The 20,950-nt window shown below is 33.0% G+C and overlaps 2 protein-coding genes across 2 annotated transcripts; one reads left to right on the plus strand and one right to left on the minus strand.

The window, feature by feature from the left end:
* The first annotated feature begins 14,789 nt into the window (after window positions 1–14,789).
* On the plus strand, window positions 14,790–17,328 carry LOC120075909 (transcription factor HY5-like). Its single transcript, XM_039029652.1, has 4 exons — window positions 14,790–15,037; window positions 15,206–15,386; window positions 16,623–16,779; window positions 17,002–17,328. Exons 1-4 carry the CDS (start codon window positions 14,941–14,943, stop codon window positions 17,041–17,043), a joined length of 477 nt encoding a protein of 158 aa, XP_038885580.1. The 5' UTR covers window positions 14,790–14,940; the 3' UTR covers window positions 17,044–17,328.
* A 311-nt stretch (window positions 17,329–17,639) lies between these two features.
* On the minus strand, window positions 17,640–20,302 carry LOC120075908 (adenine nucleotide transporter BT1, chloroplastic/mitochondrial-like). Its single transcript, XM_039029651.1, has 3 exons — window positions 19,367–20,302; window positions 18,569–18,730; window positions 17,640–18,482 (listed from the first exon to the last, which is right to left on the minus strand). Exons 1-3 carry the CDS (start codon window positions 19,919–19,921, stop codon window positions 18,009–18,011), a joined length of 1,191 nt encoding a protein of 396 aa, XP_038885579.1. The 5' UTR covers window positions 19,922–20,302; the 3' UTR covers window positions 17,640–18,008.
* Window positions 20,303–20,950: the final 648 nt, after the last annotated feature.

Raw genomic sequence — 20,950 nt, forward strand, 5'->3', positions numbered from 1 at the left:
AATAAACTAAGATCCATGGCTATTACATGAATACTTGAACTTTATGTAGAGTCATAAAGATGGATCAAGTTCGAATAAATAGCCAAAATGGTCTATAGTATATGAATAAGGTTAGGTTCCTTATTCTGGTAACATTATTGGATGCGGCCTACTCTGTAGTTGTTACAAGTTGTTGTAAATATGCTACAAATGAAGTGATCCTGATTCGTTCATGTATTGACATGAGAAGTGGTGATGTCCTATGCAATGAGTTTGCAAAGATCGGACCAAGACATAAGTCACTCTTACTTTATAACGTTGTTTACTGTTTAAGACTGACTATTTCTCTTAGAAGACCTAGGTAACTCGATCTTAGTCCTAAGCTAACTATGAACTCCTACTTATTTAGGATTATTCTTAGATTTTCATAGGTGAGGATTGGCTCAACAATATCGGTTCAATAAGCCTCCCATTTCAGGGGTAACACCGGATAGATAGTTGGGGACATAGGGTGCAAGACGGAATTCATGCCTACCCGTTTGAAGGATAGGAGAAAAGTTGTTCTCTTGATTACTGAATCTAGGACTTGAATAAGGGGTCTCACACTCTCATTGGCCCAAGAGGATCCAGTATAATGATTGGATCACAAACCTATTGTTTATTAGAGGATCAATGGAAGTTAAGGAACAAGACGTAATATCGGAGGTAAAACAACATATTGACCCAGTCGTTATTAACAGCAAATTGACCCAGTCGTTATTATGAACAACTGTGAAGAGTCGACTTACTGGTTATGGTTAAATTATATGGACACAAATATATCTCCATGAACAGAGTGCAACTACTGAGCTATAATGGTGTGACTTAATAGTTAACGAATACTGATTAATTTGGTCTAAAGAGTTTTAACCAATTAATCTTAAATCGTTGGAGCTCATGATCTGAAGGTCCATAAGGTCCCTCTACTAGCTCGTAAAACATAAACACCTTGAATTAATAAATTGAGTGAATTTGGAATGATATCAATTTGAATTGTTCAAATTGAATTTCAATTTGAAAATGTTCAAATTCAAATTAGGGTTTGTACAGTTATATTTGATATAATTAATTAACGTTTAATTTATTGAAATTAAACGAAATTGGAGAGTTTATAATATTTAAATATTGATTTAAATATCTATTACATGAATAGGGTTCATGTTTAAAATTAAGTGTGTGATTAATTTAATATTTGGTATTAAATTAATTAATTAATTAAATATGCTTAATTAATTAAAAATCAAATTAATTTCCAATTATAATTCAATTTAAGAAATTGAATTTTGTAATTTTAAATTTGATTAATTATGAATTAATTAAATCATTTTTTAGTTAATTATAGAATTAATTGAAAAATTGGAGATTAAAAATTGGAAAATTGAAGTCTTTTAAAGACTTAGTGGGTTTTTCCCACGAACACCCAATGAGGAGGTGTTGGTCTTCCAATCACACACAAGTCCCACTTCATTTTGAAGTAGATGCTGGCCATTTTATGGCTGATGAGTGCTTGCATGCTGAAGAGTAATAAAACTCTCTAAATTGAAGAAGAAAAGAGAGTTTTTGGAGCTGAGAAATGGTTCTTTAGTCACCTTCTTCTTCCTCTAAAAAACCCAATAAAATCCATCACATAATTCACCTAATTTGGAGTTCCACCACTCAAATTCAAGGCTGAAAATAGTAGAGAAGATTGCTTTGTGGTGTACTGCAAATTAGGAGTTGAAAACAAGTGAAGAGCAGCTTGGATTTCGATGAGAATTCATCAAAGATATGTATATTGAAATCCTCTTTTGTTTTTCCGAAAAAGCATGCTTTTTTAACTTAAATTAAATGTAATTAGAATGCTTATTGATTCTATTTGCTTTCGTTGCATGCTAGTATATCCTATCAATTGGTATCAGAGCGTGGTTTAAGCACTCAATTAACGTTAGTTTGAGTTTTGGTGGGTGAATTTTTGAATTAGCATGTTTATGGATTGATATGGATGTTTTTCAGCTTTGGCATTAGATTTGTCTTTGATTTCCAAGTTAAGTTTGTAATTGGCATTTGTTTGATGAGCTTATATGTATGCTCTAGAGTCTGTAATTTATTTGGAGTCATTAGAATCTAAATTAGGTTATAATTTGGAGTTTGAAGCAAGCATGGTCGAGGAGAAAAGTTTACATTTTCAGCTTCTGTCCAGGCAGCGTTGCAACGCTATTCTTCGCGCCAGCCAAGATTTGTGGTGTTCTTCTTGTAGCGTCGCAACGCTGGGGTGAAAGCATTACAACGTTGCTCACCCCAGCTTAGATCCAAGCCACGCACTCGAGTCGGTTCGCGCAGGAGTTTCCCGGTTCAACTCCAATTCGGTTTGGTTCAACCATCCTTGGACCAGTTCAACTCTTTTGAAGCCTTTGGAGGTTCGGTTCAAGCGGTTTGGGTAGGGTCGGGTCGGGCGGTTCTACACCAAATTGAAGTTTTTTTTTATCCTTTTTGTAATAAATTAATTTTTTCTACTTACTTATGATGCCAAAGTTGAAACATTTCAGTGTTATTTAGATAATTGTGCATGTGATGTATGTTGTTAATTTAAACATATTTGTGCATATAGTATGCCATTTAGATTTAAAATCCCACCATAGGAAGTATGTTACATGCATTGTATATATGTTATAAATTGTTATAATGTATAGTATGCATGTTTAGGATTTCTATGATTTAATATAATTGTTATATTAAATTTGAATGCCTTTGATGTATGTTGTGGATGAAAAAACATGTCTATTTTTATAAGTTGTTATAAAATTGAATTAGACATTAAAATCCATAACAAAGATAAGTTGCATGCTCACGTAGGTTAAACACTTGTTTAAATAATTAAAATAGGTCGCTATCTAATAAATCACGGTTCCAAACTCAACCAATATATAATCCTATCTAAGACTGGGGGTTTTTAAGTTGACGGTCTACGGAACACCTCCTACCTGGGGATTATGGCCAAATAATTAAGCAATGTTAACCGGGTTTATAAATTAATCTAAAATTAATTTATTCTTATTTTTACCCTTTGTAAGCTAGCAAGGGGACCTAATAGACCTATAGATTAGAAGCTCCAATAAGACGAGATTAATTAATTTAACTCTTTCATTGGCCCCGTTCGTTAACCATTTGACATATGTTTTATTTTTTGAAAATTTTATAGACATTACTTCTACCTCCAAATTTCTTCTTTAGCTATCTACTTTTTATCAATAGTTTAAAAAACTAAGTCAAAATTATAAAATTAAGAAAAATAGTTTTTAAAAATTTGTTTTTGGAATTTGGAATTTGGCTAAGAATTCAACCATTGTACTTGATAACAATGAAAATCATTGTAAGAAATAGGGAGGAAATAAGCTTAATTTTCAAAAACAAAAACAAAAAATGAAATGGTTACCAAATGGGGCGTAAATTAATCAACATTCATTAACTATAAGTCACTCTACTAAAGACTCACAACTTCAGTCTTTGCACTGTAGATATATTTATGTGTCCATGAATATAACTAGCCAACAGTAGGCCGACCCTTCACGAATCACTCGTAACTATAACAAAGTCAAGTTACCGTTTTACCAATGTAGTTACATCTAACTCTTTAAATACTACTAATCCCTCTAATGAACATATAGTTCATAGTCAAACTATAAACTAATCCCTCTCGGGCCAGTGAGAGGGTAAGGCCCATTATTCAAGACCCGGAATTAGCCCTTAAGAAAATAATTTATCTACTTCCCCTAAAGATGGGAAGGAGTGAGTTCCATCTTGTGTAACTATATTCCTAACTCTCTAGTCAGACAAATCCTCAAAATGATAGGTTTATTAAGTCGGTGAATCTAGCCACTTTCACCATACATATCAAATGACTACGCTCATAGACAGAAGTTCATAACTTACTTAGGATTGAGGTCGAGTTACCTATGGTCATCCTATGAAATGTTAATGTCTTTAATCAAAGTGTTATAAAGCGAGACTAATCATTTCGCGGTCTGATCTTATACAAACTCTTTGTATAAGATACTCATTCACATGTCTCCATATGAACAATTAGGATCAAATCGTTTTTAACACTTTACAACTATTGTAACAATTACAATGTGGGCCTTATCCGTAGTGTCAACTTGACAAAGCACTCAACCTTATTCATATACTACAGATCATTTAGGTTATTACTCAAACATGATCCACTTATATGTCAACCACATACATGTTTAAGTTACATAAAATAATCTTGGATATTTATTTAATGGATTATTGCATATATAAAATAATCGACTATTATTTCAGATAACATATAACTATAAGGCTATAGGGATCCCAACAAAATAAGCATGCATTCTAAGATTCAAGTCCAACGTATAAATTTTACATTTCATATTTAATCCATCTTGGTGATTGAGCTAGACATTCGAGTTCGATTATGACAAAGATGCTAATCAAATAGCAAAGGTAACACATGCTTATGAGGGATAGCCACTACACAAATATGCATTTAGAAATTAAAATGGATTCAAGAAAACATAAAATCATTATGTAATAAGTTCATCAACAAAAAAAATCTCAAGAAATATAATGTCTTGCTTCCAAAACTAAATAAAAATTACCTCATTGATCCATAGACAAAACGAAGAGGAAAGTTCGAATCCATAACCTACAACCCAAAATAAAAGTAAAATCTAACCTAACGATAGTAGAAAAGATGAAGAAGAAGAAGAAGAAATTTCATTCTCTCCTTGGCTTCCATTGATTCCACTCCTCCTCCTTACCCTAAAAATCGAAGAACATATTTATAGACAACGCAGAGCAGGCTAGTCTCATAACATCGCTATGCTGGTTTTTATTGCCGCGTATGCCTCAAGCGTAGCGACACTGAGCTTTATGCTCCCACAAAGGCACAAAACTTTGAGTTCCGTTAATATCCAAAGCATTGCAACGCTCCAGAACAGCATTGCAATGCTACGTGAAATAGCAGTTACTACCTTTGAATGTAACGCGACACTCGATAGAGGGTAGCTACGTTGTCCTAGGGGTATTTTCGTCATTGCATCCTTGAAGCCCCGACTGCTCGTTTTCACTTTCGATAGTTCCAAATCAACCCCAAACGGCCCATGACACTCTAAAATGCATGATTTGCTCTAATTCCTACAAAATAGACATTTAATCATATAAAACACAATAAATAAGCTAGATTAAAGACATATAAATAACTCTTTTCGAAAGCTATCGAACCTATGAAATTTGAATTCGTATTGGCTCACATAATCCTCAGTTGTACTTATTTTGCCAATGGCTTTAATTTCAAGAAGATTAATCAATTCTTCAATGGCTTCAAATCTTTATCCAAACACCAATAATTAATCTTCTCTATCATCACGTCAATTAGAATTGTCCAATCAATATTCGAAAATTCAAGCTATCATCATCATTTGGCTACATAAACAACAACATACAAATTCAAGAGGTTGCTCCTTGGCAGAGAAATAAGAACTTTGACAAAATAAGTGATCGCGGAGGTCTATATATATATATATGGTAAATCTTTAGTTACAGCTTCTAAGAATTATATACCCAATTTAGAGTGATGTTGTAATTTTTTTTTTTTTTTACGAACATTATGTCAGTTGAACTACGTTCTTGTTAGCAAGTATTGTTGTAATTGTAAAACTTCTATATTATCAATTTATTGATGTTGACGGGCAGGCGGCAGAATGGTATCTCCATCCTGTCCCTACTTCCTATTTTAATTTTCATCTGCACAAAATTTTCTACTCAGTTTTATGGGAATCAGACAAAGATTCTCGGTAGAAAATCATTAAGGAATTTATTTTCTATTGCTTTTGGTAAAAAAAAAAAAATGAAATAAATTTTATTAGGTGCAATAATCTTTTTTTTTTTTTAAGATAAAAGAAAAACTACACGTTAAAATGAGTGATTTCCAATATAAGTTCCGTTTAAAAAAATTATTAAATATCATAATAAAACAATCATATTCTATATACGAAAATGTAATTATGAAATCTTCTATCATATTTTGTAAATGTTTACATTTTAATATTACAATATATTCTTCAATTTAAACATTACAAAACATAGTCTCCATCAAATATACAAATTCGAAAATGTAATCAAACATATACATCTCCTTTCTCATTTAACCAACGAGCCCCCTTCTTTCCTCATTTTCTATTTTATAAATGGAGATTTCCTACCTTATTCGTAGCATATACCTATAAGACACCTTGTCCGAAATAAATGAACATCTCTTATTATAACGGACTACTAATACATGGACAAATTGAGTGAAAGCACGATTGTATCAATCACCTTATAGAAACTCTTGCATACAATTCATTGTGTATAAATAGGAGAGAATAAACCTAACTATAACATAAAGGTTAACATAATACAAGTGGTTATTAAACAACTAATACAAGCGTAGATTGTGTAATAACATGTGATGCATACCCAAATTGCAAATGACAGGAGAAACCAAAGTGATATATGTATTTTATAGAATAATGAATCTCTTTAAATAATCTATCTTTTGATATCCTGTTCGTAAATTATATTGTTGATAAATTCGAGGACAAACTCGGCCAAAATATCTTGAATGAAAATGGATAACTAATTTAGATTTTTAGGGGAAAAAAACTAACAAAAAAAAAAACAAAATTGACCATATTTTTATTTTTAAAAAAATTATACATATTTGGTAACTATGATTAGTTTTCTGTTTTTAAAAAACAGAATACCAAAAATATGTTCGTTAGTGGCTTTTTTTTCTGTTTTATATTATTTTCCCCCATTTTTCGTAAGATTAAAATCAAACTACTTTTACGATATTTTTTCCATCTCATATGACATAATTGTTATTTTTTAATTTTATTTTTATTTTTTATGAATGAATTATATTTTTCTTTTTTTATGAGTTAATTTTAATTTTCTTTACTTCGCATGTTAATAAAGCAATGTATTAAGGACCCATTAGGATTGATTTGAGAAAAAAAAATATTAGATAAAAAAATTATTAAAATACTATTGAAAAATTATTTTAAGTGGTTTGACAACACTCTAATTTCTTATACAATGACTTATTTTTTAAATTAATTACTTGAAAATGTATTTCAAACACACTTTAAGTGTAAATTATATATAATTAAATTTAGTATAAATGATATATAATTAAATTTACCTTCACAAGCTTTTGGATCAATTGGTAATTTAAGATATTCAAGCTCCTGCAATATTATTTCATTCCAAATTAATATCGATTTTTACTTGTTTGGCTCTTGGAGAGTGTTAGACATTATAAATAAATTTACCTTTCACCTATTAGCTTAAGCTCTTAGACGAAGATAAATTCAATTATAATATCTAACCTTAACCGTAAAGATTGGGCGCAAATCAAAAACCAAACATTAGGGGTGTTCAAAAAACCCGATGACCTGAAAAAGTCGATCAACTCAACTCAACCCGTGCGATTTGGGTTGAGTTATCAACTCATTTGGGTTGAGTTAGGTTCAAATAAATGAAAATTTTATAAGTTGAGTTGGTTGATGGGTTCACCTAATATGTACATATTTACATTTTGCTTATTTTTAAAATAAAATTTTAAATAAATGATCTGATTAGCCCGAACCAACCCAACCCAAATATTTCATGGTTGGGTTGGGTTGGATTCATTTTTTAATAATGGTTATTTGGGTTGAAAAAATTTACAACCCAAACAATTAGGTTCGATCTAAAAAGTCTTTCAATCAAACCCAACCCAACCTATGAACACCTCTAACAAACATCATATTAATATTTATATAAACAAATCCAATTTATATGGATGGAAGTTGTTTATAATCTAAGCTATACTCTTAACTTCAAGCTAAATTTTATTTAAATAATTGAAGAATATAAGCTCATACATCAACATCGAGAAACTATTTCACATTTCTTTAATCTTTACAGTTAGTTATTGTAACTACTTGTATCAGAAATAGTATTTAAACTTATCATTTACAAATTTTAGATACAACAACAAATACATAGCTTCAAGAAAATCTTGAGCAATCTATAAAGAAAAGGGTATGTGACTTAGCTTCATATAAAAACTCTCTCCTTCCCGTGGACGTAGGCTTTCATAGCCGAACCACGTACATCGCAGTGTATTTTTTCTTCTTCTCTTCTCATCATCTACAAGATCGTCCATCGTTTACCTTTTCTCTTCATATCGTCTAGTAGATCAAAGCGAACGTCTACCTTCCTTCGAGCAATCGTCTACACGATTGCATGATCGTCTACATCTTTTCTTCTGACATCGTCTACCCGACTACAATCATCCTCATCGTTTACTCATAAATAATCGCATAAATTAAACAAAAACTCATTAGGATTAGAAAAAAGAAAAGAATACAGAAAGGCAGTAGATCGAGAGAATTTGAAAGCTAGAGAGATAAAGAAATTTCGTTTTGTACCCATCAGAAACAAAGTCTTTTTCATTTTTTCCATAAGACAAAATTTCAGTGGGATCATCCATGTGTTAGCCATCAGCTGAAAAATCGTGGGCACTTCTCAACCAAGTTCTCTACCAACCAAGAAATTTTGGGCAAAGATCAAGACCTTCTAAATTGGATCAAGGTAAAAGGGCCTTTTTATTTTTCATCATTTGGGCTAAAATAATTTTTCTTTTGCAGAAGCAGGCCCATCGAAGAAGAAGCAGGCCTAACAAAGTGGTATCAGAGCAACTAGACATTCAAGATCTCAATTCTTGGAGAATCAAGACACAAGTTTTCATCAAAATGTTAGTAACAAGGTTCAAGGTAGAGAAATTCGATGAAAAATGAGACTTCGGACGTAGAAGGCCAAGATCAAGGGCAATACTCGACTAACAGAAAGCCCACAAAGTCATCCTTGATCCATTAACACTCCCTGCCACGGTGACAGCCCAAGAAAAGGAGGATTGGGAGTTGACAGCCTACGGTACGTTAGTTCTTAATCTAAGTGATAGTGTTCTTAGACAAGTATTAGATCAAGAAACTGCATATAGAATTTGGACTAAGCTAGAAGAGTTATATGCTACTAAAGATCTTCCTAGAAAAATGTATCTTAGGGATAAGTTCTTCACGTTTAAAATGGATTCATCTAAAACATTATCTGACAACTTAGATGAGTTTAAAAAGATAGTTACTGAATTTAAAACTCTAGGAGAAGTTCTAGGTGATGAAAACAAAGCCTATATGCTCCTAAACTCCTTGCCTGAACAGTATAGAGAAATTAAGAACGCACTAAAGTATGGAAAAGATAGCATAAGCACAGACACCATAATCTCAACCCTTAGAACTAGAGAGGTTGAGCTACAGGTTGATAAAAAGGATAAACCTAGTGGTGAAGATCTGTTTGTAAAAGGAAACTTCAAACAAAACCACTCTAAAGACAATAAACCTCATAACCCAGAAGAAAATAAATCTAAAAAGAAAATAAAATGTAAGTATTGTAAGAAGAAAGGACATCTAATAAAAGATTGTTTTATTTTAAAGAGAAAGAACCAAGAGAAAGAGAAGGATTCAAAAGGAAAACAGCCCGAGGCATCTGTTGTAGAGGGTTCATTCATTTATTCAGATGCCTTAGCCTCAACTCGAGACAGATCTAATCATATAAACCCTCTAGGTAAACATGATTAAACATGATTGGATTTTAGACTTCGGATGCCCTTACCATATGACATCAATGAAACCCTGGTTTAACACCTTTAAGGAAATAGAAGGAGAAATGGTTTATATGGGTAACAACCAAGCCTGTAAAATTGAGGGCATTGGCTCTGTTTCCATGAAACTCAAAGATGAAACTATCAAACTTCTTAGGAATGTGAGATATGTTCCTCTACTTAAAATAAGTCTAATCTCCTTGGGCATGTTAGATGCTATAGGGTGTGAATACAGGGGTAAAAGAGGAACTCTTGAGGTGCTAAAGGACTCTAAAGTAATCTTAGTTGGAGAAAAGGTAAATGAATTGTTTGTGGTCAAAGGGGTAGAGATGATGACTGGAGCTTATGTAGCCACCACAAATGAGATTACCGAGGTTGATTTATGGCACAAAAGACTATCTCACATAAGTGCCAAAGACCTAGAAGTCCTATCTAATCAAGGTATTCTCCCTAAAATTCTTTCAAAAGAACTAACCTTTTGTGAACATTGTGTTTTAGGGAAAGCCACAAGGCAAAATTTCACTAAAGCACAACATACCACAAAAGCTATCCTAGATTATATACACTCTGACCTATAGGGTTCAGCTCCTACACCTAGTCTAAGTGGCTCAAGGTATTTACTTTCTTTTATTGATGATTTCTCTGGGAAAAGTTGGGTCTACTTCCTTAAAACTAAAGACCAAGTGTTTGATAGATTTAAGGAATGGAAACTCATGATAGAGAAACAAACTTCTAAAGAAATTAAATACTTAAGAACTGATAATGGGCTGGAATTTTGTAGTGAAGAGTTCAACAAATTCTGTAAAGAAACAAGAATTACTAGGCATAGGACAGTTAGATACACTCCTCAACAAAATGGAGTTGCTGAAAGACTCAATAGAACAATCATGGAAAGAGTTAGATGTCTCTTATTTGATGCAATTCTAAGTGAAAATTACTGGGTAGAGGCTGCAAGCTACACAGTGTACACTTTAAATAGATGTCCACATTCTTCCCTAAATTTTTTGACTCCTGAAGAAAAATGGACCTCACATCCACCTACCTAGATAACTTAAGGGCATTCAGATGTGTTGATCTCAAAATCAGGGGAAATTCAAATTTAGGGCAGTAAAGTGTATGTTTGTAGGTTTTTCTGAGGGAGTAAAAGGATTTAAAATGTAGAACCCTATTGAAAAGAAGTTTATTATAAGTAGAGATGTCACTTTCAGAGAAAAATAAATGTTTATGGAAAAGGAAAGGACATCATATGAAGTTCCTAACAGCCCTAACACCACTAGGATTGGAGGTGGAGTCACCTAAAGCTTCTTCCACTAACCAAAACCCTCCTATAGATTTAGAAGAAGAAGAGGATGTCTTAAATAAGACCATTGGGAATTGAGGTGGAGTCACCTAAAGCTTCTTCCACTAACCAAAACCCTCCTATAGATTTAGAAGAAGAAGAGGATGTCTTAAATGAGATCACTGGGAATACTGAAGTTGTCTCTGACCTAAGTCAGTATTCTTTAGCTAGGGATAGACAGAGAAGAGTGATAGTTCCTCCTGTTAGGTATACTGAAAATAGTTATATGAACCTAGTACTAAATGCCACAATAGCTTCTAATGACCAAGAACCAGCTACTTTTGAAAAGGCAGTGAACTGTCCTAATGCTAGGTCTTGGATTCAAGCTATGTGTAAAGAGATGGAGTCACTCACTATTAATAAAACCTGGACCCTAGCTCCTCTTCCTAAAGGTTGTAAACCTATAGCTTCTAAATTAATATATAAACTAAAGGAAGGTTCTACCAAAGATGAAAGGCCTAGATACAAGACAAGGTTAGTGGCTATAATGATTTACTCAGAGAGAAGGAATAGACTATACTGAAATCTTTTCACCAGTGGTAAAACAAACCTCAATTAGGCTTCTTTTATCACTAGTTGCTCAGTATAATTTAGAACTAGATCAACTAGATGTTAAAACTGCCTTCCTACATGGAAACCTAGATGAGATAATATGTATGGTTCAACCTAAAGGGTTTGAGGAAAAAGGCAAGGAAGACCTATATTGTCTCCTAAACAAATCAATATATGGTTTAAAACAATCTCCTAGATGCTGGTACAGGAGGTTTAATGACTACATAGAGAGTATAGGCTTTCAAAGGAGTTCCTATGATATTTGTACTTATATCACTCTACTACCTATAAGGACAAAGTCTACCTATTACTCTATGTTGATGATATGCTACTAGCTGGAAAGTCTAAGGAGGATTTAACTCATGTAAAAAATCTCCTAAAGAGAGAATTTGACATGAAAAACTTGGGTCAGTCTAGAAAGATCATTGGGATTGAAATTCAGAGAGACAGAACAACCTCAACCCTAACCATAAGTCAACTAAGCTACTGTGAAAAGGTTATAAACAGATTCAATATGGAAAATGAAAAACCTGTTACTATTCCTATTGCTACACACTTTAAACTTTCCTCTGAGAACTCACCAAAAGAGACAGATATAGAACATTTGACTCAAATGCAATCAATTCCATACAATCAAGCAGTAGGGAGTCTAATATACTTAAAGATATCTACTAGACCAGACTTATCTTATAGCACTAGTTTAGTCATTAGATACATGTCTAACCCTGAAAAAAGACATTGGGAAGCAACAAAATAGATTTTAAGATATTTTATTTGGTCTAAACAGTCAAAATTAACATATCAAAGTACTAATGAATCAAATTTAGAACTATATGGATATGTTGATTCAGATTTTGCAGGTGACCAAGACAAAAGGAGATCTCTAACAGGTTATCTATTCTTATTTGGTCTTAACTTGTTGTGTTGGAAAGCTAATTTACAGTCAATCACAACATTGTTAACCATAGAAGCAGAGTATATGGCACTTTCAGAAGCAATAAAGGATGCTCTGTGGTTAAAAGGACTGATGAAGGACTTTGGTATTGATCAAACAGTAGTTAAAATCTACTGTGATAACCAAAGCGCCATTCACCTTTCCAAAAACCCTCAATATCATTCAAGGACCAAACATATAGACATCAAGTATCACTTTGTCAGAGACAGGATAGAGAAAGGAGAAATTGAGGTGCTAAAAGTTCATACAACCGAGAACGCAGCTGATATGCTTACCAAACTAGTGAGTAAACTCAAGCTTACTAGCTGTCTTGGTCAGATCGGGTTTCTGCTTCCTGAAAAAGGATAAAAACATGTTAAATCAAGAAGGAGAAGAGGTTGCATGTTGAGCTTAAGGTGGAGATTTGAAGAATATAAGCTCATACATCAACATCAATAAGTAGTTTCACGTTTTTTTAATCTTTACAGTTAGTTATTGTAATTACTTATATAAGAAATAGTATTTAAGCTCATCATTTACAAATTTTAGATACAACAACAAATACATAACTTCAAGAAAACCTTGAGCAATCTGTAAAGAAAAGGGTATGTGACTTAACTTCATAATAAAAACTCTCTCCTTCCCATGGAAGTAGGCTTTCATAGCTGAACCACGTACATTGCAGTGTATTTTTTCTTCTTCTCTTCTCATCATCTACAAGATCGTCCATCGTTTAGCTTTTCTCTTTATATTGTCTAGTAGATCATAGCAATCGTCTACCTTCCTTCGAACAATCGTCTACACGATTGCATGATCGTCTATACGATTGTATGATCGTCTACATCTTTTCTTCTGCCATCGTCTACCTGACTCCAAGCATCCTCATCGTTTACTCATAAACAATGGCACAGATTAAACAAAAACTCATTAGGGTTAGAAGAAAGAAAAGAATACAGAAAGGCAGTAGATCGAGAGAATCTGAAAGCTAGAGAGAGAAAGAAATTTCGTTTTGCACCCATCAGAAACAAAGTCTTTTTCATTTTTTTCATCAGACAAAATTTCACTAGGATCATCCACGTGTTAGCCATCAGCTGGAAAATCTTGGGCACTTCTCAACCAAGTTCTCTACCAACCAAGAAATTTGGGGCAAAGATCAGGACCTCCTAAATTGGATCAAGGTAAAAGGGCCTCTTTATTTTTCATCATTTGGGCTAAAATAGTTTTTCTTTTGCAGAAGCAGGCCCATCGAAAAAGAAGCAGGCCTGACAATAATTCACTCGTAAAGTAACTTAAATAATTCAATCGTAAAGTAATTATTTTTTAAAAATTGTCTTAATAAAAAGGTCGAAAGGATGATATTTGAATTTGAACCTAATCTATGAAAAATTAATGTCTGGTTAAACTAAAAATAAGTTTGGACCTTGTATTTATACAAAATTTGTAATAAACTAGTTTTCCTATTTTCTTTATTATCAAGAAGATTGTATTTTAAAATTTTGGAAAAATGGCAAATATGGTAGTAGTTACAATTATTTTTAAATTTTAACTTCAAAAATTGAAAATCTCAAAATTATATCAATGTTAAAATTCGGTAAAATTAGATATTCGAAACTTACATAATTGTATAAAATGTAACATTTGTATAAGTTTAAGATTTCAATTTCTAACATTTTTTTATTTCATTTCTACAATTATTATAAGTTTGAGGGTTTAGTTTTAACATTTATAAAAGTTTGTAGGTCAAATTTACAACTATCACTATACTTTATGGATGATTTTTGTAATTTACTCTAAAATTTTATAACAAATTGGTATACATGCTTCAATATGAAATAACTCCATAGTTTAGAGAGAGTATTGATAATATAAACACTTCAATCTATGTTAGAATATTTTAGAGTTAATTACTCATAAACGCGACTGCAATTCCGTAACGCCAGACGCTTTTTCTAAAGAGTACGAAAAATCCTTTAGCCCATGCCAGCAGTTGGAATGGGAGTAGTGGTCCCAACCCCCCCCCCCCCCCCCCCCCCCCAACTTCCAATCCTAGCCATCTGATCCCAGATCCCATCCAACGACTCACAGACGTACACGTTCCCTTAAAACAAACCTTTGATTTCCTCGACTTCTCATGGCCGATACGCGTCCACGTTCACTTCTTTCAAGCCGTCGGATCAAACAACATTTAACGGCGTGAATCCTTCTGTCCTCGCTTTCTCTGTTAATTTTTCAGAGTGAAGCTTTTATGTCCCGCTCTTTCTCTCTTTCCTCTCTCTCTCTCTCCCCTCTTCTAGAAAATATCTGAGGAAAAAAAAATTTAAAAAATAAGAAAAAAGGATTTTATCTAGCTGTGACTCTGTTGGTTCAAAGCTTTTTTTGGTTGACGGAGAAATGCAGGAGCAAGCGACGAGTTCAGCCGCCGCTAGTTCTTTGCCTTCGAGCAGTGAAAGATCCTCCAGCTCTGCTCTTCATCTCGAAGTTAAAGAAGGTTAATCTTCATCTATGAACTATTTCTCAAATCTGATCATTTCTATCCTATCTCTCTGTGTCTAGCTTGTTATTTCCTCCATATTTATTTGTAATTTGGGGATTTTTTTTTTTTTAAATTCTGTCTGTAATGGGTGTTTGGTGAGTCTGATTGGGGTGAGAAATTTAGGAATGGAGAGCGATGAGGAGATCCGGAGAGTGCCGGAGATAGGCGGTGAATCGGCCGGCACATCGGCTTCCGGGAGGGATACTGGTTCGGTAGCCGGTCCGGACCGGGTTCAAGTTTCTCGGGAGGGTCAAAGGAAAAGAGGGAGAAGTCCGGCTGATAAAGAAAGCAAGAGACTGAAGAGGTGAGGCAAAACGCGTGTCATTTTGGTTCTTTTTAACTCTTTTAAGTTTCAATTTTTCCTCATTTCTCAATTATTAAAGCTTGTTTCTTAACTACTTGATTTTTTATTTTTTATTTTTTAAATTAAGCTTGTTGGCTATTTTTAGCTTTAAATTTTTTCATTCGATATTTACTTTTTATCAATGATTTTAAAAAATTAAGTTAAATTTTAAAAACTAAATAAAAGTTACTTTTAAAAAGTTTTCAATGTTACTGAGAATTCAAAAATGGTGCAAATTATTATAAAAAATATGAGAAAATATATTTAATTTTTAAAAAATAAAAAAAAAATAATATGGTCATCAAACGGACTAAAATTTGAACGCTTTATTCAGTATTAGATGTATAATTAAAAATTTTGAAATATTTTATGATCAAGCTTCCTAAAAACTTTTTAATGTAAATTAAATGTTTTAATTTTTTGGCAAAATCTGTTAAAAATGAAAAAAAAATAAACCTTTGAACAAGTGAAATTATTTTAAATGATGAAATTGTTGTAATATATACAAATAATAGAAAAATATTACAGTCTATTTTGTATATATCATAACCCAGATAAATACACATGGTAGTTTATAGCTAGATTATGAAATTGTATTATATTTGTAAATATTTTAGTTCATTTTACTATATTCGAAAACAACACTTTTATAAAAAATTTTCAAAATATAAATAAAATTAAGGATAAAAAATAATCTGAGAGTCAATGCATATAATATTTATATACAAGGGTAATTGCAACATATATGATTTTTAGTGATAATAACTAAGTGTATAATAACATTTTCAGAAAAATTGTAAATATAGCAAAGTCTATTTTTGATAGACTTCTACTAATAATATGATAAATTATCTAAATTTTGCGATATTTGTAATTTTTTTTGCATTGTGCTATATCTACTACTATTTTGAGTTTAATCGCTATATTTGCAACTGGTCATATATACAACTATATAGAGATTATCATTTCTATATAGGCATAGAATCTCCTATACATTTATAAGAGGAAAAAAAGAGAGAAGAAAAACCTCTCCAAAGGTATTTTGTTTAAAACAAAGCATTTCTAATTTTAGAGGCATAATTGAAATCTATACGAAAGGATACTGGGTATTATTAAATCTGTTTCTTCTTTGAATTGAGCTTTTTGATTGTTGAAGCCATTGAAATTCTGAAGCTGTTTACTTTAATTTGAATAAAGATTGCTGAGGAATAGAGTATCGGCCCAGCAAGCGAGGGAGAGAAAAAAGGCGTATTTGAATGACTTAGAAATAAGGGTGAAGGATTTGGAGAAGAAGAACTCAGAACTTGAAGAAAGGCTTTCCACTTTACAGAATGAGAATCAGATGCTTAGACAAGTACGTTTAATTACTCTTATTATTCCTTCCATTTTCATTAATTTATTCCATAATTATATATTCTTAACTTTAAATTCAAAGAATCATGGGCTTTTTATTAATAGGCCCAATCACGAATGGGCCTACTGCATTGGCCCTGGCCCATATGATGAAATGTGGATTTTGTTTTTGTTTTTGTTTTTGTTTTTTTAACATGAAATCCTTTTTTATTGCTAATTGTAGATTTTGAAGAACACAACGGCAAGTAGGAGAAGTGGTGAGTGAGAGGGAGGAGAGTATTTTATTACAGCTGATCAATTCTGATCAAATATGATAAATTACTGCCAAAGTTTGGTAATTTAGTTTATCCTTTTGCTTATATGATATTAGTTCTTTAGTCCTTTTATACTCATTTTTCCCCCTTTCCCATCTAAAGAAAGAAGTAGCTAATTTGTCTTTCTTTCATGTTAACTTGAGGTTTAAAGAAATTCTTGTACTACTGTGGAATTGAAGTTTCTGTAAGAACTGATCAAACATATTAACGGTTCATGAAACAGTTTTTCTGTACAACCGAAAGAACAAACTACTAACTCAAGATTCAAAACGATTTTAGGATGAACATGGTTGATGTTTTACAGGAAAAATATTGAGATCTTGTTTGGTATTCTTAAGTTATATTGCACGTTATTCCGATGAGATGTTTTGCTGAAACACCTGCATTTTGTATGTAAAAGACATAATCAAATTCGTCATGTACAATGTCCAACTCAGTAATGTCAGTACAATCTCAACGGATATATTCTTCAATATGTTTGAAACATCGGTGAATTCAGTCACCTGGTCGCCTATGGCTTCATTCATGGATATTACAAACCCTGTAATTTTCATCTGAAGAAGAAAAACCTATCTTTATCTTCATAAAGGTGATATACATCACTCCTAGCAACAGTTTTGTCAACACTGGATATGTTCAACTAGTACCAAGTACTTATCCATTCTTCAACAATGGGAACAGTGTCATAGAAGATATTATCCAAATAAATAGTAAAAAATAAAAAACAGCTCTAGCCTTTCTAAAAGGGTCCTTGAACTGAATCTTAGCAAAATACCAGAAATCTAGTTAATGAGTTGGGAGTGGGGGCAAAACAAACGCAAATGGAGGAAAAAAAACGGAAAACAAAACTGTGTTTCCTCTCTCTAGTACAGAGCATGAATTGCTTGCTCTATCATGCCATGTAAGAAAGGAGTCTCTACTCTTCGCCATCATCTTCGACGAGGATCCTCTTGCAGGCCTCGTAGCACATGAAAGAAATCCCGGCTGCAGGTACCAACTTCATACAGCTGGGACCCAGCCCTCGGAATAGACCTGGAATGCCTTCTTTCTCGAATATGCTTACAAGTGCATGGATGACATTCTTATAAACCTGTCTTCCGCTCAGTGCTCCCACCTGCATTTGCTTACGTGCTACTTCGAGTGGGAATGTAACACTACTTGAGAAGGCACCAGCTGCCGAGCCAATTAAAAGGGTTTCGATGTTTCCAATCCTCTCTTGCTTAAATATTTTCCGATAGGCTCTTCGTAATGTGTCGTATGCAAAATAATTAGTTGCAGAATATGGAATTACTCCAATCAGACTTGGGGCAAGGCCTCTGTAGAGTTCGGCAGGCCCCTCTTCTCGAAGTATTTTTAAGAATGCATCGAATAGACCATTGTACGCATCTCTCTGCAATATTCACAAAGCTCTATATAGCATTTCCTCTTACTGAAAAAGGATACACATTTACTTATACAGTTTAGTTTAGAAAGTACCTGTATTGTCAATCGGGTTTTGAGTAGCTCGAGAGGATACGTGCATAATGTTGAGCTAACTCCTGCACAGGCCCCAGCAATAAATGAGGCAGAAATAGGAAGTTTTGGAGGCTCGCCAGGTTTAGGGGAGAGATTCTTGTTGACTGTGTCATACACAAATAGCTGCAAATCGAGCAGTGAAGAAAGTTTCAAGACTAAGCATTCGAGATACAAGTACCTTAGAAGCCAGCTTCGATGTCGTTCGTAGCTGAACTTTTCACTAATTTGTAATTTGTATTGCGAACGAAATTTAAATTACTGTTTGAAACAGCATGAAACACGTTACATTTTTAAATACTATGCTTCTTATGGTTCCACAACATGATGTGGACAAAGTAGAATTCAAGTAATAACACGAGCAACCAACAATGATTCAAATGAATTTTGAAACAAGGTGGTAACCCAACAACTATTGGTACCACGACACAGGCACCAAAACAACAAACCATATTGATACTAATAATACAATCAGGGTATAAGAATAGAGAGGATTCCTAGAAAGCCAATTTTGAGCAAATTAGAGTTTAATGCTCCCAGAACTCCTTAACCACAATCCATTTCTCAACAATTCATCCCTCAAGGTTATGTAGAATCAATTGAACGAGGAAAACAAGCCATAATCAAAAGTAAGTAACCAATTCAACAGATAAGGATAAAGCAAAACATGCAGCGTTGAACTCCCAGCACCACCACCAACAAAGCATAATCCAATCAGAAAAACGAAGTAGATATCAGAGAATTGACACAAGATTACAATACCTCTATGGCCTTGCTAGGTGCAACACGAATGATGTTAACAAAATTTCCCCTAAACAATCCCTTCCATCCATCAGTTTGCATGATATTATGAAACACTTCTGTGGTAGAATTTCCACTACTCCCCACCATTAGATGTGTTCTTATGGTCTCTAATGGCGCCACGCAGGTCCTTGACACTGCCCCAGCAATAGCCCCACTCATCAGCCTCCTAAGTGAAGGATTAGCAACTTTAACTTTCAATCTAAGCCCAACCTTCTTCTTCTTCTTCACAACCCCTTCCTCCTCTTCATTAGCCCCAGGAATCCGAAAACCCTCAACCCAAGATAAGTACTTCATGTACAAATCGGTGTAAGCAAGTTTGTTGCCACCATTGTTGCGAGGATTGGAAGAATCTGGAGAAATTCCAAAGCCGACACCCATCTGCCCCACGCTTGCAAATAAGCCACCGGGTAGAAAAGATTCATCGTGATGAATACGACATTGAGATCCCAAACCAGAAACCGTGAAGAAGCCATGGTTTGTATCATCGAAGACTCGAATTTCCTTCCTACCCATAAATCAAAACCGAGCAAGCAATCTGCTAAGGAAGAAATTAAGGCCACCCCTTTTGAAATAGTCGAAAACGGCGAAGAGGGTATTGGGAAGAAGAAACAAATTAATAAAGAATACCCATTTTAAGAGCGGAAAATTCGAGGAAGAGAAGAGATAGAATACAAAGCCGCATGAAGTAAAGGGGTTGGGTGAAAGGAGTTTTTCCTGAAGGGATTTGTGATTTCGAAGAAGAAATGGGAAATTGGAAAAACCTAATAGGGGAGAGAGAAGAGAGGTAGATGAATCTCTCTCTTTCACCAACCCAAACAGTGCGGCCAAACTGAAGGTTTTGAAGGAAATATTTTAATGGAGGAATATTAAGCTGCTTTTGCTTCCTTTATTCGTTTCGCAGATTGGCCTCTGCTTAGTTCCAACGATTTAGTTTTTGTTTTTGTTTTTTTTTCTCTCTTTCTTTAATAAATAAAATTTTAAAATTAATTAATTAATTATATAATTATTATTATTTCTATAGATAACCTCAATCTACTTTAAATTGAATTTAAAAACAAAAATAAAAGTTTTGGCTATTTTGCTAATATTTGTCTACTTTTTACTCAAAAAGTGGGGAAAAAACGAAAGAAAAAGAAAAATCACTTTGCATCTTTTTATTAATCTTTAAGCACCATAATCATTAGCAATATAATATATTAATATAAATTATATTAACGAGATGGTTTAAATATAGTTTTGGTTTATATACTTTGAAATTTGTTTAATTTCTAGTTTTTCTACTTTCAATAAATCTTAAATTTTGTCTCCTCTATTTTTTTATGGTTGATTTTATAAAAAGGATATTTTGTTATTTAATATTTTCATTATAAATTTTGAAAACATATTTCATATAATATATATTTTCATAAAAATTGTGGTTATTATTCAGTCAATTTTGATAAAATTAATTTTGAAGGACTAAATTTAGAATTTTAAAAATTTAGGAACAATTGTTAATATTTGAAAGTACATTTAACGACAATAATTATTTGTCGTGGGTGT

Source organism: Benincasa hispida, chromosome 4 (genome assembly GCF_009727055.1).
Source record: "Benincasa hispida cultivar B227 chromosome 4, ASM972705v1, whole genome shotgun sequence".
Classification (NCBI taxonomy): Eukaryota; Viridiplantae; Streptophyta; class Magnoliopsida; order Cucurbitales; family Cucurbitaceae; genus Benincasa; species Benincasa hispida.

Excerpts from the sequence above, each read along its gene's own strand:
- LOC120075909 (XM_039029652.1), top strand. The coding sequence starts at position 14,941 with ATGCAGGAGCAAGCGACGAGTTCAGCCGCCGCTAGTTCTTTGCCTTCG. Across the intron at positions 15,038-15,205 it reads TCATCTCGAAGTTAAAGAAG|GAATGGAGAGCGATGAGGAG; the intron begins GTTAATCTTCAT and ends TGAGAAATTTAG. Across the intron at positions 16,780-17,001 it reads AGAATCAGATGCTTAGACAA|ATTTTGAAGAACACAACGGC; the intron begins GTACGTTTAATT and ends TGCTAATTGTAG.
- LOC120075908 (XM_039029651.1), bottom strand. The coding sequence starts at position 19,921 with ATGGGTAGGAAGGAAATTCGAGTCTTCGATGATACAAACCATGGCTTC. Across the intron at positions 18,731-19,366 it reads CACCTAGCAAGGCCATAGAG|CTATTTGTGTATGACACAGT; the intron begins GTATTGTAATCT and ends CTCGATTTGCAG. Across the intron at positions 18,483-18,568 it reads AAACCCGATTGACAATACAG|AGAGATGCGTACAATGGTCT; the intron begins GTACTTTCTAAA and ends TGAATATTGCAG.